At 44.0% G+C, this 24,290-nt stretch overlaps 1 protein-coding gene across 4 annotated transcripts in view; it reads left to right on the top strand.

Moving 5' to 3' along the window:
• The first annotated feature begins 687 nt into the window (after positions 1-687).
• Positions 688-24,290, top strand: part of BNC2 (basonuclin zinc finger protein 2) — a 404,961-nt gene continuing 381,358 nt past the window's right edge. Inside the window, exons 1-2 of one of the 4 annotated variants that reach the window (XM_077921545.1) lie at positions 691-1,692; positions 7,397-7,481. Coding sequence is in view for 2 of the 4 variants with exons in the window: in XM_028712351.2 (XP_028568184.1) it covers positions 1,690-1,692 (3 nt within the window). In the remaining 2 variants the exon portion in view is untranslated. Of the gene's footprint in view, positions 1,693-1,921; positions 2,059-7,396; positions 7,482-24,290 lie in introns of those variants that run through there. The other 3 variants (XM_077921546.1, XM_028712351.2, XM_028712350.2) reach the window with 3 other exon arrangements.

Genomic DNA, 24,290 nt, shown 5'->3' with positions numbered 1-24,290 from the left:
AAAGTGTTGAGTATCCTTTTTTTTATTGGAGAGAGAAAGTGAATCATGACAGATTAACTCAAACGGGAGACCTGAAAAATAAAGAAAGATGCCCCAGATGGTTTAGATGCCCCAGAAGTTTGCCAAGCCGTGCCAACACTTCGTGCCCAATAACGTCCGGCGGGGCGAGGAAGAGGACGGGGCGGGCGCGCGCACGCTGAAGAAAGGAGCGTGTAACTTTTTAGAAAGCAACTCAATATTAAAAAATAATGAAATAATGATAAGGAATAGCAATAATGCGCAACTTCGGGAGGCCCTGGTCTGTGGCGCCTTTGTACGTGTTGGGACTGAGGCGGCGAACGAGCGAGCGAGCGAGCGCCTTTTCGCGGTGTCTCCGACGCGGGCGGGCTGCTCTCCGGGTCTCCAGAGCCGCCGCCGCCGCCTCACAGTGGCGACTCTTCGCCTCGTTAGCCCAGCAAAGCGACCATCCCCGCGCAAAAACTTACAACCCCGACGGGCTCGGCGCTGCCCAGAGTGACCCGCGCAACTTAGGCAGGGCGATGGGCAGTTAGAAACAAATCCCCGAGGGCTGCGCTTGGGCGGTCAAAGCACAGCAGCCCGTGAGGTAAAGGAAGAAGCTGCGAAGTGGGGCCACAAGTGAGCTGGGCAAGGCGGGCGTTGCGCGCGACGGGAGAGGGAGGCAAAAAACCTCTCCTCAGGAGCGGCCCAAGTTTGCTCTCCTCTTTGGGGAGCAGCTCCCGCTTCTCCCGGCGGCGGCAGCGGCGGGCTCCTCCATTTCCCCCTCCTCCTTCCCTCTCGCTCCGTCTTTCTCTCCAGCGGCGCCTGGACGCCTTGAGCTGATAAGGAAGACGAGAAGCGGAGGCAGGAGCAGCGGCTGTGGCGGCGGCGGGAGAGCGTGTGCCTGCTGCGCCGCTCGCTCGTGAGGAGGAACCGGCCCGGAAGGGGCGTCAAGAGCGCGCAAAGAGAGAGAAAGCGCCTCAGACAGACACACACACACACGGCGAGGAGGGCGAGGGGAGTCCCGGGCGGGCTCGCTCCTCAGAATAAAAGTTTCCCCGGGTCTCGCTTTGGGCGGCTTGCTTTCCCCTCACTTTTCCTTGACAGCTGGGCGCAGGCGGCCTCTCCTTGGGTCTCCTGGCTTTGCCCAAGGAAAGGGGGGGGAAGAGAAAAGTGTCCCGTTTCCCCTCCCCACCTCCTCTCTGCCTTCCCCAGGACCAATAACAAGCTGCTCTGAGGTACAGTAGCGGCGGGAGGGGACGGCGAAGGAGGAGGAGGAGGAGGAGGGAAGAGGAGGGAAGCGCCTCCGCCGCCGTGTTTTCAGATTGGGGACAGCCTCCCCCCTCCTTCTCCCCAACCTGTGGCAGCACCAGACTCCCATTCCTCGCCTCTTGACCCCTCAGCAAACCTTTTACCCTCCCCCCTTTCTCTCTCTCTCCCCCACCGAAGATTTCTTTTGGGGGGGCTGAGAGACTTTTCCTCACGCGCGCGTGTCTGGAAATCACCTGGAGGGCTGCGGAGATTTCTTGTTGGTGTTGCTGAGAGAAGGGGGGGAAAGGGGGGGAGGAATTTGTGTGAGGAAGGTGAGGGGGGAGAAGGAAGGAAGGAAGGAAGGAAAGGCCGGTGCCGCCGCCGCCGCCGCCGCGAGGACTTCCAGAGCCGGGGGGTGCCCGTGACAAGCAGCATGCCGAAATGGTAAGAAGTTTTTCCAACATTTCCTTTAAAAAAAAAAAAAAGTTGTGTGTGGTGTTTTTGGTTTGGTTTTTTTTTTTTTTGGGTGGCGGGTGCGTGTGTGTGCGCGCGCGCCTTTTGAAGCGTGCCGTAATGCAAACAGCCCCGCCTGTGAGGAAGCGTGTTTCCTCAAAAACCTTCGAAACAAACAAGCGGGGACCGGGGGAGGGGGGGGGGCGAAGCGCAGAGCAGGGTCCGGATTGGAAAGTTGGCCTGAAGTTGGGTCGTTTCTCTCTCTCTCTTCCCCCCTCCCCACCATCTTCCCTTCAGGGAGGGAGGGAGAGAGAGAATGGGATGGGAGCTCTTTCCCTTCTGCTCCTGGCATCCAAGGTGAGGGAAAAGAGCGGGAGGGGCTAAGGAATGAGATCCCCCCCTCTCCTCTCCTCTCCTCGCTCGAGGTGTGTGTTGGGTACGCGGCGCTGGCGAAGAGCAGCCTGCAAGGGAGGGCTGTGTGCGCCAGTGGAGAGATCGGGGGTCGCCGATCGGCGGGAGGGGTGTGTGTGTGCCAAGGGAGGTGGGCTGCGAGCTCTGTGCGAGTGGGAGAGTGTGTGTGTGTGTGTGTGTATTCGACGATCTCCAGCGCCTCGGGCTCCCAGGCCAGAAGTGCAAAGCCGCCGGTCCCGCGCGCGACTTTTCGGTCATGTGCTTGGCAGTTTTCACCTCTGCAGGCGGCGCGGTTCGTTAGCAGAACTTGTCCCGGGCAGGAAGGCTCGTGCTGCGGGCGGGCGAGGAGAAGAAGGCAGAGCGCAGGCAGGCAGGCGGGCAGGCGCTTGGTGGAGGGCCATTATTATTAGCCTTCTAGGAAAGGGGTCTGCGGAGAGATTGCCAGCCGCTGCACATCGGAAGCGAGCCCCATAGAAAGCAGGAAACGAAAGTGATTCAAGAAGGCAGAGGTAGAGAAAGGAAGACGTCAGGTGCTCTTAGGAATTTGCAAAACGCTTATTATTATTATTATTATTATTATTATTATTATCATCATCATCATTAAAATCTTCACCTTCCCCCCCTTGAAGGTGTTACGCAAGTTAAAATAAGCCCAGGAGACCTACCTTTCTGAAGCCTTTTTTCCCCTGGGCTGTTTTTGATGTGGACATTTTATTAAAGAACTGGCAGGTTTTGAAGAGGTAGAGAGGGACACTATCTGTTTGCATTCATTTCTGCTAGCACTTTCAAAAGACCCAGCCGGCTCAGCGAACGAAGAAATTCGGTGGTCTTTTAGTCTAGGGATGAGTGGGGATGGATTCTTCCCGGACTTGCTGCCTTGCATTTTAAGTGTACTTTAACCCCTGCGCGTTGCTGTCATAAGCCCCACTTGGGGAATGGGATGCTCTTGCGTTCTGCGTCTGTAATTAGAATGCGTTTAGGGAAAATACTATTTCCTCGCCGCCACCCCTTCTCCGTAGAGTGGCATGTCTTGTTCCAGTGATCAAAGCCCCTCTTGGAGTGTAGGAGATGTGACTGTCAAATTAAGGCAACCCTAAAGAGGGGAGGTGGGTGGGTAAAAGTGGCGCATCATGCGCTCAGGACTGTGGTAACCGCAGCACTGACAGAAATTAAAGTGGTTTTGAAAGCAGACTGCAGTTTATGGTGCTTCTCATTTACCCTAGAGTCAAGCTGTTGTAAAATTGATGCACAAAGGACATCACGTAATAATCTAAGTAGATCCAGCATTAAAGTGTATTTTGCATGGGGGGGGGGGAGATTGTGCCACTCAGTAGAAATGACTTGAAGTTCAAAAGTCCCAGCGAAACATTACAGACCTCTTCTCAAATCCTTCACACGTTTCCTGACATGGCAAATGAAATCTTACAATACAAAAGTGAGCATTTATTTTATTTTTATCACCCTTTTGTAATTTTTTTTTAATATACCATGTGTATCATTGCTTATCTTCTATGGGCAGTAATTACTTTTTTAAAAACAGTAATTAATGAGACTTTTTTTTTTACCATTTAGAAATGGGGATGGGGAGCGCTTGAATTTTAATAAGTTCATTCATCCAGTAATATTTAATAAGTTTGCCTGATCAGCAGATCTTCTGAAGAATATCAAGTCATTGCAAGAAAGCATAGAACATCTCTTGTCCTTAAAAATTTCAGGAAGCTTCAGCCTGAAATGTAAATAAGGGAATATGCACACTTACAGTGTCAGAAGTCCTAACTTCTGACTTGTGTGTGTTTGCATAAAAGCTTTTCCAGTTTTATGAAGCTTTTTTTTTTTTTAATTCTAGGGGTAATAAAATACTTTTCAGGTTGTACATTAAGGAGATTTCTTTCCACCTGGCCTAGAGGCTGCCTACATACGGTGACTGGGTGTTAAGTATTATTAATTCCCAATGAGCTAAATATAATCCATGTTCTTGCACTGGTCCATGTACCCAACACTAGTTTTGATGTAGCAAAGATCTATTTAGAAATGTTTTGGAAAATAGTTAACTTTAAAAATATTTATATTGCAAGAAATGTAGCAGGCACACATGTTTATTTCCACTGCTCCGAATGTTTTCCATTCTTACAAGTGTACAGAGATCAGGATCTCTCTCTGTGTGTGTCTCTTTGACACACTGGGTTATGCATTTACATGAAAGAAAGCAGTAAAAAGAATGGAGCTGAGGAGCAGACTTGACTCCTGCAATGTTATGGTGTGTAAATGTGATCTGTTTGAATTTCCAAGCAAGCTTCTTCCCACCCACCCCCCTTTCCCCCCTTTCCCTTTTTTCGTTCAGTGCTTTTACATAACATTTTGTCCTAATCTTGCTTTGCTGTCAAGGATGTTTCATGGGTTGCGCAATTGCTGCAGTCCAAGAATGCCAATTTGCATTCCAGGAGTGTCATTTGATTACTTTTATCTGCAAAGCTCCAAGAGTGGCCTGGACCTCTTGTTTCATCTCGCCATGTCACTGAGTCAACGTTGTGTGCTATGTCGTCTTTCCCCACCACCACTGCCCAGAAAACTGCCTGATTTTGAGAAGGGAGGTGGGGGGGGAGGAGAGAGAAAAGCACTTTTCATGTTTCAGCTGTGGTCCCCCAGCTAAACTTGTCAGCGGCAGGATATGATTCACTTGGGGCCCAGAAGAGTGGCGCAGAGACAGGGGTTAGCGTCAGGCGTTTCAATAAGCTCAGGGACAGGTAGTGTGTGGCATCCCAAGGGGTTTCAAGTTAATGAAGAACAGGACTGCATAGTTCTCTACACTCTGACCTGGTGCTGTCCCCACAGTTTTCTCATTTGATCTTTCATAGCAAATTGATCTTTTTGTGTGTGTGTGTGTGAATTTCTTTCCTTCTTTTTACTTGGCTTCCACGTTAGTCCTTGCAAGCCAGGAATTAGCTGAGCAACTTAAGCTGGCGAATACAGCTGTTCAGGAACGACGAAACTGGACACTCAACCCTCTTCCAAAGGCAGGGTATTCTCCTGTTGTTTCAATTTATTGAATTAAATTAAATTATTAAATCAGTCATCGACGTGGTGCAGTTATGAAGTTTGTTTGTGTCTTGGCATTATTATTTTTTAAAAAATTATTCTGGGTGGTATGTTCCTCACTGTATTAAATTAAATATATATTCATTAACACACACACATGCACACAAACATATTAGCAATGTACAGTAAAGGTTTCCTTCGGTATTTCACAGCTGAACTTGCTTGTTAGAAATGATTTGCTGATCTATAATGAGCCTTTTATAGTTCTAGTAAGACATGCTAAATATCAATTGCGCATGCCAGATACATTATTTATAGCCTGCTAAATAATTGTAATTCCATTGTATCCAGTACTCAGATACATAGGGGATTAAACAAGGGGAAAAAGTCATTAAACATACTCTGTGTAAATATTATTTTAGTGAAAACAGAGTGAGAAAATTACTATTGGCATTTCCAGTCTTCTGTTAAAAGAAAAGGGGGGGGGGAGGGAAACACTTTGAGCCATCAAATGATTCCTAATATGTGAGTTATTCATATGTTCTCTGTTTTTCTTACATGTACATCCTGGTCCTCAACACATTTATTTGCAAGCTTATGTTTTGCTTTTTATATCAGTTGAACTTATTTCCAAGTTAAGTTAGCGTTAGCATAGCAGCCTTAATTCTTGAAAAGTAGACAATCATTTCCTACAAAATGTACAAGAATTGCACCATCTAAGGTTTCAAGGTACAAGGTTTCTAAGTCAAGTGTGAATTGAAAATGTTTAGGCGAGAGTTCTTTTTTTAATGGACAATAAGTAATATTTACCTTTTATGTGCTATACCAGATGTTCCCATTTATCCCCCACATCTCTTTAAGCTTTGGCACTGAAAAAGTTGCTGAGTTAAAATCAAGAACACTTAGCTTCTATCTAGGGGAAGCAGTGCCTCATTTCTTTCTCCCCCTCTGTGCATGTTTATAAAATAATATCTGAAATATCTGTAGAAGATTATTGGTTAAAGTCCTTTGTGGAGAACTAGAAGAAGCAGAATCCTGATTTAGTTGTCAGTGCCTCGAGTCTAAGTACTGTATTTCTCCAGATGAATCAAATGTTCCCAAAAGCTCCTGTTTTCTGGATGACTGTATGGTGTGTGTGTGTGTGTGTGTGTGTGTGTGTGTGTGTGTGTGTACACACACACATATAATGTCTCTGTATATGCAAAATATTGATTTCAGTGACAGCATGTGGTTTTGATTTTCAGAGGAGTTCCTCCCCTTAACTTCCCCAGTCAAGTCCTTTTCATTCATATAGTACATACCCAGGCACCTTTGAAACTTATTATGTACGGGAGAAGTTTGATATCTTAAAAATAGGCTTACAACACAGTGCTTTACCTGTCTCCTCAAAAGTAGCTCCCATTACCTTTAATAGGGCTTACTGCAAGGCAGTGTTCCAGTCTCCCATTGTTCTAGGTGCATTTTTGTGACAGGGAATTTCATTAGCTTGAGCAGTTTCCGAGCTCTGGGCGCAGTCCTGTGCCTAAGATTTCAGATTAAAACTGCAGAGTAGAAGGAAAGGAGGACCTTTTTCTGCCTCCCCACTTCCAGCTACTCTCTGAAGGCTGGAGAAGAGACCCTCTTAAGAACATTAGGGTGGTGGGCAGGGGAAGGACTAGACCATGTGAAAAGTGAACATAACATTTTAGCTGCAGTTCATTCATTTTCAGCACTGTATTCATGTTATAAGAAAGCACGCCTAGACATTCCATTGATGCACCCATAACCTTGGTTTAAGCTACCATTTAGCTCCTAGCTTTCATATCTCAGTTTCTAACACTGCTCCCAGGTTAGTGTGTATAAGAGTGAAGCTTGAAATCACTAATTACCGTTCTTGAAATCAAAAGTATTACTGAAATCAAAGTAATGTCCTTTTCTTAAGAAATTTCTGTGGTAATACCATTGTTATGTAAGACATCTAGAGTAGGAATACAAGAGGAAGTAACAGGCACCCTTTGGTATTATTGTTACTTAGTCCATTTTAGAGAAATATGCCGCAAAAAAATAAGCTGGTCATGACAAGGGCTGTGAACACATTGATGTTTACTCCAGCTCCAATGTGCTTCCACTGCTGGTGTTTGAAGCCAAATACATATGATGTTCCAGATTCACATGATGTTGGCCACAGTTCATATGAATCCTGTAGGTTATCGAGAAATGCTGCTGTGTTTCCCCTTTGATGCTTTAGCTGAGATTCTTGTGATTGCAGGGGGTTGGACTAGATGGCCCTTGGAGTTCCCTCCAAATCTACAGTTCTATGATTCTATGAAAACAGCTTCCATCTGATTTGACACGTGAGTTCAGTGATTTGTGTGCACATCTGAGACAGTCATTGCACCTGAACAGATGACAGCTTCATGGAATAGGAGGATTTTTTTTGGGGGGGGGGGTTGCAGGCATGAGGAGACAATTAAGTAATGTTGCATTGGGTGAAAACATCTCTCCCCGCCCCCTCTTGTGCATGTAGCAATGTAGAAATGCAACTTGGAATGCAGCTGGGATAAAGGACCTCACTGATTTTTCACCACTAATGTGTACATATCTTAAGTCCCATTGAAAGCCATGGAGTGGGACTAGTCAAGTCCCATTGATTGACATGGGACTGGCAGCCTAAGCCAACTAAGTCTGGAAATGTATCTGTGGACTTGTAGAGTATACAGTATTTACTCTACAAGTCCACAGATACATTTCCAGACTTAGTTGCAACGGGCTTTTTATTGTTTGGTGCTGGGCTCACAATGTTGCAAAAACACACAGTTGCATATAAAGATGTTACATTAATTATAAAGTTACATGTATGCCAATTTAGTTTACTTCCTCCCTCTCAGCCTGTGGGTCCAAACAAACTCTCAGCTTACCCACAAACAGTGGCGTAGCGTGGGGGGTGCAGGGGGTGCCGGCCGCACCGGGCGCAACATCTGGGGTTAGGGCAAATCCATGGGTTAGGGGGCGCAAATCCACAGGTTAGGGGGCGCAAATCCATGGGTTAGGGGGCGCAAATTACTTGCCTTGCCCCGGGTGCTGACAACCCACGCTACGCCACTGCCCACAAAAGTCTCACATGAGAAGAGATCCTGGAAACAGCGGACATCACTCTAGACTTGCTTCTTATGGGCAGGTAGATGGTCATTTCTCAGGCTGCCCACAGCTAGGTTGCATTAAAGTCGCATCCTTCAAACCCAGTTCCAGGTACAGCAGGTTTGTTGGGTTCCTCAGGGAGTCCAGAGGATGGAGAAAGGGCTCACCTATCCTCACAGCTCTTTCTTCACCTTCTGTCCCCCTCTCTTCCTCCTCCTGCTGCTTACGATTATCTTTATCTTAAAGAGACTGTACATATGTTATTGTGTGTGTTGCAAAATGGAGGAGCAGAAGGCATGGGAATGTGGGTGAAGATGACAGCAGGGACTGCAGGAGATGGTGGCTTCATAATTGGGTGAAAGGTGACAAGGGAGCTTAGCAATTGCAATGTGTGAGAGGGGGAATATGCAGGAGGTTGCCATGGGGGTGGTTTGTGTGCAAAGGAGAGCATGCAGTATAGATAGCTATTTAATGGAGTGAACTGCACTCAATCTTATATATACCATTTACCTGCAGTCTGAAGTACAGACACTGCCCGCATAGATCCTTCAGTAAACATGCAGCTGTTGCTCCGGCAAGCACACTTGTGTGTATGGGGCAGTTTCATTGATGCAAAGCTCAGTTGACACTTCCATTTCAGGGGAGTCCCATGTATATAAAAAATGGGCACAGAGCTCTAGCCTAGGAAGTGTCTTTCACTGTTTTAAATACAATGTACTGTGATACATGTACACTTAAAGTTAGTGCATCGTAAAAAAACACACTAAGGGTATGATTGAGACTGTGGGTTTAAGTGAACCTAGTCATGTTTAAATAGGAGAAAGTCCACTGAAATATAGGATTTACCTAAAGCAAATGTCTTTAGAATCAGGGTGTTGAAGCTTAAAAAATATATATACTGTTCATCCTCTGCATGCTCACTAAGAAATGTTTCTTAGATTTCAATGGGGCTTACCCCATTGAATATGAGCACAGCCTTGGGCTGTAATCCTGGGTGTGCACTTAGCTAAGATTAAGGCTTCCTGAACCTGGCGGGGCTTCTGAATAAACAGGTAGAGAAGACTGGGTTGCACAACTGCAGTCTTGCATGCACTAAATATTATTGGAGTAAACCTTATTGAAGTCATTGAAACATACTTCTGAGTAAAGATGCTTAAGGTTATGTCAAACACAATATTGTGATCAGGTTACTTTCTATTCTGGGGAGATGCATCTCCCACCCCACCCCCTCCTTTAGCTCACTCTTGACTGCTGTTCTTTAATAGGTATGTGTTTGTTTAAAATATTTCTCCATTGTGTCTAATAGCTTTATTTGTCCTTCTACCCTTGCCTTCATTTGGAGGGGGGGACCTATGGCATTTTGGTATGTTTTGTGAACATAATTATCACATCAGCAAACGAGTAGGAGATATCAAGTACCCAAATGTGCTGGGAAAAAATGTTGTCATTGTTTCAAGTCAAAAGGTGACTTAAAGAGTTGTAAAACCTTGTTGTTTTTTCAGCTACATCTTTCAATCCTTTGGCTTTTCAGATACTGCACATTCATGCTAATGAAGTTGATAGCTGTAGGAAGAAGAAATGCAGGCAAAGTGATGCGTGGATTATGAATGACTCTGGTTCTTAAAGAAATACATATGCAGCATTAACACCCATTTCCACTATCGGTTGGGATTCCTCTGAAAGGAAGCTGTAATTGCCAGGCAGGCCTCATTGTCCTTAAAGTTTGTGATTCATGTGTCTTTTTAATAGCTGCTTTTTAATGTTCTGTACAAAGATGTAGCAGCACACAGAAAACATTTTTCCCTCTTTGTGACCTTACATTTGCCGAAGTGCCCCATGCTGGAATTCCTTTTCAGGGTCTTTTTTCCTTCCAGAGCCAGACATGTACCCAGACACAAAAGCCTCTGTGTATAGCAAGCTGTTTTAAATATTGTGACTTGCTGATGTGCTGTCCTTTCTCTGCTTGAGCCAAAGATCTCTGCTCAGTGTCTGTAGATTACCAAGCCCCTTCTTCATTGTACCTCTTGTCAGCTATTCCTATTCATTTAACCTTTCATTAGTGTCTGTGCAGCTTCACTGTCTGGAAAAGGCAAGCCAGAACCCAAAGGCCCACTGTCACAGTTATTAGATTTCTCGGTTACATCCCAGCAACCATAATGGACTGAGAGTCAACACTATTGTCATGCGTGCTGCTGTCCTGGGGTGCAGGCTCTTCTGTGCATGTCAAGGACATGTGCCACATGTTGATAATGCACCCCAGAGATAAATGCGCAACATGAGGGATAGACTAAGGCTGGCAGTAATGAGCTTTGTGGGAGTTACTGTGAAGACAAACAGTTGCGGAGGAATTTTGCTTAAGGAGCCAAAGGAGAGGGAGTCGAATTAAGTGTTGCCAGGGTTGCCTGTGAGGTACTTGTCAATCATGCTACTTTCATTTTAAGTTTCTGTTACAAGAACAAAAAATAAATAAAAATTAAATGCTATCTGCAACTGGTGAAAATATTGACTTTTTAAAAAAGAAAAAGAGAAGAGAAACCTAGCTAAGATGGAATATATTTCTTCTAATCCTCTAAAAGGTACCTTGTCAAGGATCAGAATGGCAAACTGTGTATTAAAAACATTGACAGCACCGTTGATATGATCAGCTCTAAGCAATGAAATCCAGTATTGCTCTTTGGAAATTACTAAGCATTATAATACATTTTGCTGGTTCTGAACATTTGTAAATTTTTTTGCTGTGAAGGTTAAAGTGGCTCAGAGCGATGTGGGGCAAGTTAAGTCACATACCTAAACAAAGAACCAAATAAGTTATACAGTGGTACCTCGGGTTAAGTACTTAATTCATTGCGGAGGTCCTTTCTTAACCTGAAACTGTTCTTAACCTGAAGCACCACTTTAGCTAATGGGGCCTCCTGCTGCCGCTGCGCCGCCGCTGCACGATTTCTGTTCTCATCCTGAAGCAAAGTTCTTAACCCAAGGTAATATTTCTGGGTTAGCAGAGTCTGCAACCTGAAGCGTATGTAACCTGAAGTGTATGTAACCTGAAGCGTATGTAACCTGAACCTATGTAACCCAAGGTACCACTATACAATATTTATCCTGTTGTGCTTTCATTTCTGTTACCCTGTCTCCAGTCATATCCCCAGTTATCTATATGCAAAAGAGGCTGTGCTTTATCAGAAGATGGGATCACTTTAATTTTATTGTCATAGTTTCCTAATTCCCCTTTAACGCCTTCTACCACATTGGCCAACACCAGAATTCATGTGGTAATGAACACATATTGTGGCAGTGAATTCCATAAGTTAATTATGCCTTGTGTGTCCTGAATCTTCTACTGCTAATTAATCTAATTGGCTGATCCCAAGTGATGATTTTATGGGACAGTGGGAAAATCAGTCTACTTTCACTGCATCATTTATGATTTTATAAGCTTTTATCGTGTGTCTTCCCCAGTCTGTTTAGGCATCTTGCACTTTGACATGATAGAAGTCTACTGCCCAGTCTTAGTACTTCTAGCTCTGTTTTCTCCATGTCCTTATTCCTTATTGTAGTTTTGCTGAAGGACAATCAGATATCAAAACCCTTTCTAGATAGGAAGCTGTTCAAGGCCTACTGAAAGTACAGTTGTCAGGAAAACAACTCTGTTTATGTTGAATAGATTCAATATAAAGTGACTATTAATAGAAAACATACATTTTGAGAGTAATTAGCGGGGGTGGGGCGGGACTCAAGATGTATGTAATAGGAGCTTGAAATGCCATGGAATTGCTAATGGGTTAGAATGAAAGAGGAGGAAGTTTGGTGAAGATGGACCCGACTCCACAGATGAAAATGTCAGGGGTGCAAATCTGCCAATCAAACACTAGACTAAGCTACCGTAGTCTTGCTTTTAGACATGTATCTTAAAAGAAGTACTGCTTGAACTCTCTAGAGAAAGGGGCCACTGCTTCAAGTGTCTGTGTACTAGGCTAAGCTGCTGCAGTGTCCTCAATTCTACATGGGGCTGTTTTTGAAGTTGACTCAGAAACTTTAGCTGGTACAGAATATATTTGTTGAGTCAGTATTTGTTTAGACTAGCTGGTCAGATCCTAACACCAACAGCGTTCAGTTGAACTGGTTGCTAGTGTTTCTCAGCCCAGTTGAAGGTGCTGGTTTCCACCTCTTAAGTCCTAAATAGTACAGGGTCAGATTGTTTGAGGAACACTCTTCATCCATACAAACCTGCTTGTGCCAAGACCAGTGTTTGAGACATTGTTTGTTAGCCTGCTGTAAAGATATGAGACTGGTAAGCATTAGAGAGAGGACCTTTTCACTGGTGGTCCCTAGTTTGTGGAGCAAGGCGTGTGTGGCTGGCTCCAGCATTGTTAATCGTTGAAAAGGACTTGAAGGCATTTGGTTTCATGTTTTAAAGCCAGGCTGTTCATTGTTCTAACATGCTGATTAATCTGCAGTTATTGCTTGTTGGCATTACATTATTGAATTGTGCTTTTAGTTTTGTCTACTGCCCAGAGATGGCATTGTCTTTTAACCTTGCAATTTAAATAAATGTTCATCATCTTCCATATTACTCTGAAAAATGAAAACTTTTATTTGAAAGTTCAGTACAGCTTCAGAGACAGTGTAGATCTTTGTGACATCACAAGGAGGAGAAGGAGCCAATTGGTGTCAAGTACAACAGGAAAAGGGACGCGGGTGGCGCTGTGGGTTAAACCACAGAGCCTAGGACTTGCCGATCAGAAGGTCAGTGGTTTGAATCCCCGCAACGGGGTGAGCTCCCGTTGCTCGGTCCCTGCTCCTGCCAACCTAGCAGTTCCAAAGCATGCCAAAGTGCAAGTAGATAAATAGGTACCGCTTTGGCGGGAAGGTAAACGGCATTTCCGTGTGCTGCTCTGGTTCGCCAGAAGTGGCTTAGTCATGCTGGCCACATGACCCGGAAACTGTATGCCGGCTCCCTCAGCCAATAAAGTGAGATGAGCGCCGCAACCCCAGAGTCGGTCATGACTGGACCTAATGGTCAGGGGTCCCTTTACCTTTACCTTACAACAGGATAAAGCTTCAGATTTGCAGAAACAGCTTTTCAGAGCTCCGCTCCACCATGGAGAGGAGTATTTGATCCATTGCTCCAGATATGCTTATCTGCCCTTTGATGTCAGTGCTTTGCCCATCATGTGATATTAAAAATTTCCTACAACAACCAGATCTGGATAATATCAGAAAGAAGCTATCAGGTGGCCTGCATGGGCACATTGATGTGACCCAGGCTCTTAATCTTTTTAGCATTAAGTTCTAGGAGTTGCATACCAAGCACAATATGAAATAGTTCTATGACGGTTGCTGATATTTCTTCATGCTCAAGGCGAGTGGAGGAAGAACACAATTGGCCATTTTGTGATGTAAATAGAGTTTCTTAGCAAGATGTATCCACCAATAGATATGGATGGCTAGAATAAAGTTAACAATTTTAAAGTTTCATTCTTCTTGTTACGCTGTGCTATTTCAGTTAGTATAAATGCATTGTTGAGCTGCTTTGTTTTCCTTCTTGTGAAAGAAGGCAAAGCACAGCAAACAAATGATTTACGCTTTAGAAAGCAAAAAGTCAAATTGACAAGCAGAACACAATTGGCCTAGGCAGAGTCTATTTGGTAGCTACGCACAAAGGAAGATTTGCTTCATTTTTGTTGTTTGTGTTTCTAAGCACAACTTTTAGTTATTCATGTACAAAAATGAGAACTACATCTGCTGCAGAAATTAGTAAATAGCAATTGTTCAGAAATTTCCTAGGCTGCCACATTATAAAAAACATGAATGGTAAAACTGAATGTTTAAAGAACAAGACAAAACAAATCAGAACAAACCTAACAACATTGTCCTAGTTTTTCCTTCATGCTAAACCAAACCGTAGCTTAGTGTGGGCTCCTGGAGAAGATACAGCAGCCTCTTTCTCCCCCCCCCCCCCCCGGTTGTTCTGTTGCTGCCAAGCCATGTTTCGGCTTGGGTATCATTCAAATCCAGGCTCCTGGTTTAGCTCTCCTGAGCAAACCACATCCTTTGGTAGGATCAAACCTTGTTTACGGCTCATGGTTAGTCTGGAGAGAGCTTAAATCACAGTCCTGTGTTCGAATGACACACTAAGCCAAGGCACAGCTTAGTTCAGCACAACGCATAATAATAATAATAATAATAATAATAATAATAATAATAATAATAATTTTATTTATTTATTTATTTATTTATTTATTTATTTATTTATTTATTTATTTATTTATTTATTTATTTTACCCCGCCTATCTGGCTGGGTTTCCCTGGTGATTCCCCAGAATAGCCAAGGAGGAGCAAAGTGATCACAGTCTTGTCCCCTGGAGCCGGTACACTTGTGTGCTCATGCTAAGCTGTCGTTTGGCTTAGTGTGACATTCAAACTCAATCATTAGATTGATAAGAACTTTGATGAATTCAGATACTGCTTTCTGGTTCTGAGTTCAAAGATGAAAATGTCAGCTGGAAACCAGTTTTGTTTAATGTGCATTTATTTAATGTTTTCATGAATGACATAGCATGGAGAAATTGCTGTTTGTTTGTTTTTAGTGCAGCCTAACCAGACCTCTATTAAAAAGTACATATATCTTGAAATTGAATTAAATAAATAAGTGGCAGTACAACTAATTTGGAGGGCTTCTTTTGTGCCAGTGCTGAATTAAGGACAATGCTTGGTTTCTTGGGAGTTCACAATATCTTTTTCCTGTTAACAAAAGCCTGTTCTTACTGTTTGTCTAATAATTACTTTTGTAGTCCTTTGATAGACTATTGGCTTAACCACACTGAATTTGAAATACATTGCACCAGTTGTGCTGCTTAGCATTAAATTTGTGTTGCATGTATAGATTTTTAAAAAGCCAGTTTGTACATTCAAAGGTTAATGAACTGGTTTAAATAAAAGTTTATGAGAATGCAAAAAGTTCCCTTATCCAAAACATCAGTAATAATTTGGCAATAGTGTGAAGAACAGGATGACACAACTTCTGAAGCCAAGTGTGGGCTGCATGAGCAGTGTAGTTTCATGTCTCCCCTCATTACTGTTCTGTCCCATGAATACTGATGTGTAAAATCTCCCACAGGGTCCTGCACATGATAAGGATATCTCCAGAGACTTGAGAAGGGATTGATATTGTCAGAGCTGCTCCCCGATCCCAGCTCACAGAGGATCACGCTAGCCAGCGTTCGCTTTATAAAAGTCTTTATTGAGTTACAGTTTCCATTTCCAAGTTGCTGCGTGCAACTCTACGTCTTATGGCTAGACCGGCGAAGCTCCATCTGAATCTCCGCCCCTCGTACACCAACTTAATATCCTCGCCTTACTCCACCTTTTCCGCCTGACCGTCCTTCTCTGGGTCCCTCTGCCCCCCCGTGGTCTCCTCCCTCCGTGACTCCTCTGACGCTGACCCCCCGGACCCTCCTGTCTCCTTGCGTCGGGCTTTAGGACCTGGCTCCCTTTCCGGGCTGCTTACTGCGCCTCCTTCCCGTGCATTTGAACTTGGCGCGCGCGCCCAGCCTTCCACTTTCCGCTTGACCGTTTCTTCGCTCCCCGATGGGGGTGTGGTCACTCCTGACTCATGCCCTCCTCCCTGCTGCGAGCTGCCAGGGCTCGATCCCTGACGTCCTTCCTCTCCACTGCGCTCTGGTGGGGACGCTGGCCCCGATTTCCAACTGCTGCCCTCTGAACCCCCGCTGGTCCCTTCCTCCTGGGGTGTCCCCCTAGGCCCCCCCTTTGCTCTGGCCACTGGCGCTCCTTTCTGTGAATCTTCCAATTCACTGGAAAGACTCGGAGATCTCGGGTCGTCGTCATCACTCATCCTTTCTTCAGACTCCTCCCCCTCGCTCTCTGTTTCCTCCCTTGCCCTCGCCTCTGCTCCTGAACCCCTGACAGATATGGAAAAGGTGAGGGGCGCGCGCTATGTTGCCCCTTTCCCCTAGTGCGGCTGTAACTCATTCCAGCTGCCCAGTGCCCCCCATAAAGTGAGTTCCTGGAGGCTAGTGCTGCAAGCTTGTGTCTATGCCAGGGGTCAGCAACCTAAGGCCGGGAGCGACCTGCGGAGGTTGTTTGACCAGCCCACAAGCTGCCCCTGAACTGAGCTGCCCACTCAGCACTCTGCTAAACCAGCACAGCGCGGCGCAGGGACTCACTTCTATGGTGTTGGAAATCGCGTCTGATGCCGAAAATCATGGGCGTGCGCACGATTCAGCCCAAGGAGGGATCTTCACGGGACTGATCTGGCCCAAGCAAGATAAACCTTGCTGACCACTGGTCTATGCCTAGTCTCGTTGCATTCAGCACCACACACTGACTGCTTGGTAAAAAGATTCCTTTCTGAGACGGGTTTTGAGCCTTGCCCCAGGAGGGCTGTGTGTGCTCTCTGCAAGCTTCCTGCTTCCAAAATGGTGTTTGTGAGGAGCACAGGGAGATTTGAACCCCTAGCATGGAGAGGTGCCTCTCGACTGCTAGTACCAAGCTGTTGCTTCCTGTGCCACTGTGCCATTGTTGTGATGTAGAGCACTGGGGGCAGGTCCCCACTGTTATGAGTTATTTGTGTGTTGACCGCATGAGGGCATTGCCACTGGCACAGTTCTGGATTAACAGGTGGTGGTGGTTCAAGGGGTACTGTGTGACGCTGCCCTATTCATGCTGTGTGGGGGTTTTGCATGTGCTGCGTCTTCCTCTCCTCTCAGGCTGAGCAGGTACAAGATACAATGCCCATTCCGCTACTGCAGAGGAGCCATATCTCCCTACCCTTGTGTAAGCAAAGTATAGGATGACTCCGTTAGTAGTGTTTTATTGTGCCTTGCAGTATTGAGTTTGCAGTAACTAAATGTCAAGTAATTTAGTTTGGTTTTTTGTTTGGTTTTTAAGTGGCACACAGATAATAAAACACCACTTTTGCTTTTGTCAAGGAGAGAAGGGAAGAAAGGGACCCAGAGCATATCCAATAATCCTGCTGGGCCTTAGTTACAATATATTTTCTTTTTCTTCTGAGGCCAAGTTATTTATGCCAGAAATGTTTTGGCTAAAAGTCCGGCCTTAAACTGAGGACAAAGTACAACACTGTGCTGAAACAATGTGTTTGAAAGTAAGCGCACAACCATTGGGAAAACCAAATATTATGCTGGCTCCCTTCCTAACCTAGGGACAACTTCTTGGTAACTTGATCTCAAGGGTAGTAAATAAGCTAGTGCAACACTGAACTTTCCTTTTGCTTTTTGAGAAATGTGATGGACATCTTGCTTCCACATTCCCCGTTGTACTTAGTGTCTCTTCTGAGCATTCTCGCGCAGCATTGAGTGTTCTTGGCACTGTTGAATATTTAATATGTCATTTCATTCTGATACAAGTAAACCCCTTTAGACGTCTTTGCAATCAAGGCTATTATTGTAAATGTGAACTCTGTAAATAGACAGGAGTAATCGCAAAAGCAGCAGCATCTAATGAACAAAACTCCGCCATTTGTATCATTCTGGGAAATGAATGCAATTGCTCATGTATCTAGCAAGTTGGCTAAGTAATGGCGGAATGCACCTCAGCAAGCCTTCAGCAGAGCCTTGCTAGTGGGTTTCTCCTTAATGAATCTGGACAGATTACCTTTGAGTAGTTTGGAATTACAGCTGATGTTTTCTGAGTGATTTGGGACTCTTATTTTAATAATATAGATCTGACCCTGGAGAAGAGTCACACTTCTTGCAAATATTGACTGGTTTATAAAACAGTGTGATCCGAATGATAGTGTTATGAATACTGGCCTAGCTATACCTTTTGTCAAGCAAATTGCCTGATAATGGCCATGGGAATGTCTCTTAATGGAGGCTAGTTGTTAGAGAAATCGCTGGCTAATTGCTCATGATGGGTAGTTGAAGTTTTTTGTGTGTGGGGGGGGGGGGGAGGAGGCCATGTAAGGTTGTCATACCTTCACACATCTAAGGGTGCTGGGCAGATCTGAGGTCTCTGTTTGAAAGACCCTGCAGTTCTGGGATAAAAGAGGGACTGGGGGATGGCTGTGAAACCTGGAACCAGTTTGGGGTGAAGGTGCCAGTGTTGGGGAGTGGATCTGCTGCATGTATGTATTAATAAGTAAACAAAACATTACAAAAATGCCATTAATTTCCAGTGATTCCCCCCCCCCCCAAGGAAGCCCAAACATGCCAAGCACTGCTCAGTAACTTCTTGCTGCTCTGGGTGCGTGCGCACAACACACACACACACACACACACACACACACACAGAGAGAGAGAGAGAGAGAGAGAGAGAGAGAGAGAGATAGTAATCTTGAATAAACCATTAACTATAATAAATATTTGTTTATGGCAGAGTTTCCCAAACTTGGGTCCTTAGCTGTTTTTGGACTACAGCTCCCATCATGCCTAGCTAGCAGGACCAGTGATGGGAATTATAGTCCAAAAATGGTTGGAGATTCAAGTTTGGGAAACCCTGGTCTATGGGATGTATTCTGTGGGGTTTTCAAAAAATAAAAAAATAAGGAGTATGAATATGTAATCACAGTAGTTGCTTTATCTGGTTGCCACCTCCCCAATGGTGACTAGACATTCTGTTTTGGCACCCTCAACCTAGCTCCCAGGAGCCATTTGGCTCCTAGCTTTTCTGTCCCAATTTCTAACACTGGCTGCATATACCTGCATTGCAGGGGGTTGGACTAGATCACGGGTTGGCAAACTAGGGGCCGGATCCGGCCCAATCGCCTTCTAAATTTGCCCCCTGGACGGTCTGGGAATCAGCATGTTTTTACATGAGTAGAATGTGTCCTTTTATTTAAAATGCATCTCTGGGTTATTTGTGGGACCTAGGAATTCGTTCATCCCCCCCAAAAAAAATATTGTTCGGCCCCCTACAAGGTCTGAGGGACAGTGGACCGGCTCCCTGCTGAGAAAGTTTGCTGACCCCTGGACTAGGGTCTCTTCCAGCTCTGCAATTCTGTTATTCTATGAAAACATCCAACTCACTTCTAAAAGTCCACAGATAGTTAAAGGCCTTATAGAGGAAGGTTTTTGCTTGGCTTCTCAAGATATATAATGATGGTGCCAGGTGACCATCTCTGGGGAGAGCGTTCAACAAACAGGTTCACTGCAGTAAAGCCCCCTTCTTGTGTTGCTACCCTCCGGACCTCTCATGGAGAGGGCACATGAAGAAGAGCTTCAGATGATAATCACAGGGTCTGGGTCAGTTTATATGGGGAGAGGCGCTTCTTAAGGTATTGCAGTCCTGAGCCATTTAAGGCTTCATAGGTCCAAACCAGTAGTTTGAATTGGGCCCAGAAACCAATTGGCAGCCAGTGCAGTTGGGCCAGGATTGGCATTATATGCTCAAACCATCTTGCCCATCTGCTGAATTTCGCACTAGCTGAAGTTCCCAAACTGTCTTCAGAGGCAGCTGCAGGTATAACGTGTTGCAGTAATCTCCCCTACAGGTTACAAAGCATAGATGGCAGAAGGTAGGCTATCCCTCCCCAGAAAGGGGTGCAGCTGGGTCACCAGTTGAAGCTGATGCAGCGAGGCCACCTGAGCCTCAGGTAATGGATCCAAGCTGTGTACCTGTCTCAGGTAGGAGCACAGGAAGCTGCCTTGCCCTTGTTAGACCATGGGTCCATTTAGTCCAGTATTGTCCATGCTGGCAGTGGCTCTCCAGAGTTTAGGACAGGGAACATTCTCAGCCATACCTGGAGGTGCTTGGGATTGAATCTGGGACTTTTGGAAACGCAAAGCAGGTGCTTTGTCATTGAACTACATCCCTTCCATTAAATGCTGTGAATGATGCCTGCATGCGAACATCTATTTTCTCTCTGTGCCGGACAAACGAAACAGCTGGACACCATGTGAATTGGCTGTGTGAGTCGGGCCCTTAGTTTTGAATGGCTTCTTAATGCAATGGTTGGTGCCTAAGCTGCTGCATTTTTCTGCCCAACCAATAATGTCTGAAGTTATACAGGAATTTATCTTGTGAATTGATATTATTTGATGCTAAGGACGTATTCCTAAATTCATTAAAAAAAAAAAACTCCTCACCTTTCTTTGATTGAAAGTTCTTCGCCATAAATTATGCATTCTTAAAAGAGAAAATTATATCCTTTCACCCAAGGAAAAGAAAACTGTTCAAAGTTATATTCTCTCTCCCCCCCCCCCCCCTGTAATCTGTCATGTAGCTTGTATTTACTGCTGTAGGGAAATATTTTTCTTTCTCGAGCCTTTAAAGAGATATTTAAGCATAATATGTTCATACCTTTTAAAAACCATTTGGTGGGATAAAAAAGATCTTTTCAACTTGGTATATTTTTATAACACAGTACACCTTGTCTTTGAAAGTTCCATTTAAAGTCTTCTGTCATATACTGCCAAAAAACGTTGTTCAGAACTCTGTGTGTGTCGAAACATGCATGCCTGTCCCAGTGTCATAAGTAATTATATCTCTTGTGCGCTTGCTTCTAGTAATTGGAAAGTTCGACCTACCGCAGGATACATTCTCGCGTTTGATTGTATCTTGAGGACATGTTACAGAAATCAAGTTTTCCACCATGCAGCAACTTGAAATTGTAAACAGATATTATTTTAAGTGCATCATTCTGTTTCTCAACAACTTTCGCTGTGTGTGTTTTCTATGAAACTCCAGGCAGGCTTTTTTCAAGAGCACGTGCGTGTTTGCATTTAGCAGCAATTAAGCCTGCAGTTTTTCACCCCCAACTACTCTGTTCCAAATAAGATATTTGATCCTGTGTACTGACATTTATCCCACTTGCCTTATCTCTTGCAGCTTCTAGCTTGTGGGGAAACAAATAGACTTGCGGTGTCTAGCTGTGATTGACAATAGGAAGACTAGAAGGGAAGGGCATTCATCAAGTTGTTTTAATAGGTGGTCATTCTAAGGGATGCTTCTTCACTTGTTGGGGTAGAAGGTTGCTGGTAGGATAGAGGGCAAGACATTGAGCTCAGGAAACTACAAAGCCTCCAGTTTAATCGTACCTCTGTCATGAACACACTAGGTAGACTTAGACAATCTTCTACTCTCCGTCTCAGTATTTGCAACATGGTTTTTTAAAATAATAATAATACTGACTTAATTTAAAGTGTTGAAGTAAAGGTTACAATTAGATAAAGCAAGTGAAGCGCACTGAATACTTCAGAGTGCTACACAATGGCTATTAAGAAGGTAAGCACTAAAGAGTTAGCATCTATCTGCTTCCGTCCCCTAACATATGTAGTTCTAGCTGCATACTGCACACATATATGTTTATCTGAAATAAGTACAGAATTAGGGCTTAGTTATATATGCATTTGTGTGCATATCTCTCCACCTTCTCTAGGTGTGGTCTACTGTGTTGCTCAGTGTCATGTTGGACCTGGCTCACCAACAATTATTTCCTCAGTTGACTTGGGAAAACAAGAGGACCAGTATTGGTTATTGGTTTGTTTCGTTCTTGTTTTTTAATTATGTTTTTTGTGTTTTTATGTTGTCTTTTTATACTGTGAACTGCCCTAAGATCTTTGCATGAAGGGCCAGTACACAAATGAATGATTAATACAAATAAACAAGCATTCACTGGTTAGATACAACATTATAAATGCATCCGTATATTGTAAAATAGTAGAGGAAAATGAGGAAGAATCAGAATATTTAAAAATTGCATTGGTGTGTTAAATTATTGGACAGTTACAATTTCTCTTGAGTTTAAAAATGTTGGCACAGTGAGCGTATATACGATGTTGTATTGTGTTTTTACTATTCTTTGTTGGGTGCCAGAGTGGTTGGGGCATCACAGTCAGATGGATAGCATATATTATTCTTACTACTACCACTACTACCACTATCCTTGTGCAAAGGTTCTTTTGTCTAGGAGGGTCTTCTGTTTTGAAAGATGGGGTATAAATTTTAAAACTAATATGTAAGGAAGGGTTTACATGAAGAATTGAGCTGTAATGTATTACAGCATATTAGTACATGATAATGTTTGGTTTGCTAGCAAATGTACACTGGAGATGCTCATATTGGCTCAATTCAACCAAGGTTTTTTGCTATGAGAACAAGCTGTGGCAAGCCTCAGGCTTGTACACTTTCCCTCCCTTGTCCTCCTCTTTCACAACTGGGGCAAAGAGTTTTGATGGTGAAGTTCCAGATTGGGAACTGTTTAAACTATGGTTTGAGAACAAGCCACAGTCTGAAACCATGGTTTGATTCTGGATGGTTCTCATTCACCATAGTGGGTAGCCCGCATAACTGTTGCCCTCCCTTTATTATGACTTACCTGCTTTTCTACACAGTTGGAGGAAGCTACCCTTGATTGGTCCAAGCCTAAAACCTGTCCTTGGCTTAAGCTTCTGATAAATCTTAATGCAGGTAGATTTGTATGAGGATAGGTAATGCTGAGCCTGTACAGATGACCAAATGATCCTTCTATGGGTGAGCTTTGGTTGTTTGTGACACTCTGTGAAGTAGTAAGGAGGCAATCATGTACATGAGGTGAGGAACAGTGTATTAGATGTGTGGCAACGTGCTAACCTGCATTGACCTATTGTGGGACGAACAAATTTGACTTTTGTTCCATGACATAATACAGAAATATGTTTTCCAGTACCATTTAAATTTGACATTTCGTGAACATTTTAATTATGAAACCAAGGCAATTTTATGTCTCTGCAAATTTCTGTATCTCTTTTATTGTGACGAATGTTTCAGAGAACCATTTGGCACCCTGTTCTGAACATAACATGTAGCCTACCATTGCAGGTCACACCTCAGAATTAATGTGACTTAAATCATTCTTCCTTTTTTTTAAAAAAAATATCTAAAATGTGTGACAACAAAATGTATTTGGCAAGAAGATCCAGTGTTTTTGTCAAGATCCTTTTAAAATCTCCAGCCGCTCTTCTCCACAATAGGTATATTTTGAGAATGCTTGGCAGATAGGGAGAATGGGGTCATTATGACCAAGGAAAGCATAGCTGTCTCCCACATTCCACTTCTTGTGCAATTCAGTTTAATTCAGTTTCAATTTTTGCATAGTCATATGGGTGAATTGCTTGTTTGGTATTTAGGAAACATCAGTGTGTTTTTTTCAAAGACTTGTCTGTGGCTTAGGAAAGAGTCTGCATTCAGAATGCAAAAAGAAAAGAGAATGGAGAAAGAGAGAATGAAACAGTCTTGCTAACCCATATACCATATTTTTCCGTCTATAAGACGCCCCTGTGTATAAGATGCCCCCAATTTGGGGGGACTCTTTCTAGGGTTGTTTTATCCACTGATAGTTGTAGCTGGTGATATTTTTTTTTTGCAACATTTGTTCCTTTATAACTTCCTTGTGGTTTTTCAGTGTTAGGAGAAAATCCGGATTTAAAGCAAGAAAAAGTATGAGCAGACACTGGAAGAAATGTTTGAGCAGGAGCAACACCAATTTCACAATAAATGGCTATGTAGAAGCACCCTAGGTGGGTGTTCAGTACTAACTTGGCTAGTAGCAATGGTGGCTTTGGTTGGGCCATGCCTGGTAGAGCAATTGGCAGAAAAGGTGGCTGTGGACCCCAGGATATAAGCATAGGTTTGGCAACCTTATACAGTGGTGTAGCATAGGTTGCCAGTGCCCAGGGCTGGCTGGGTTGGAGAGATGGAAATGGACATGCTAAGCATGCACATTCAACTGCCTAACAGTGTCTAAATTACCCAGGAGATCGCAACCACAGAGATAAGAAAAGAAGAGTCATTCCATTGTCTGGAGAGGTCACTTCTGAGTTTGCATGGAGAAGCTGTTTCCAACAGAGCCCAGTGACGGAAGCACCTAGCTGTACTGAGGCAGCACTGAGTGCTGAAATCTTGTACCCCTAACAAATTTTGTGCCTGGGGCAACAGGCCCTGTGACCTTCCCTTAGGCTACTAACCTTGGCTTATAACTACAAAGATTTTACTCCGAGCATGCTGATAGGTGAGGAAATGCACAATGGAAAAGAATAAAAACAAACAGTTTCACCATCCACTAGGCT

Source organism: Podarcis muralis, chromosome 17, assembly GCF_964188315.1.
Source record: "Podarcis muralis chromosome 17, rPodMur119.hap1.1, whole genome shotgun sequence".
In the NCBI taxonomy this organism is placed as follows: Eukaryota; Metazoa; Chordata; class Lepidosauria; order Squamata; family Lacertidae; genus Podarcis; species Podarcis muralis.
This window is presented reverse-complemented; position numbering and strand designations above follow the sequence as displayed.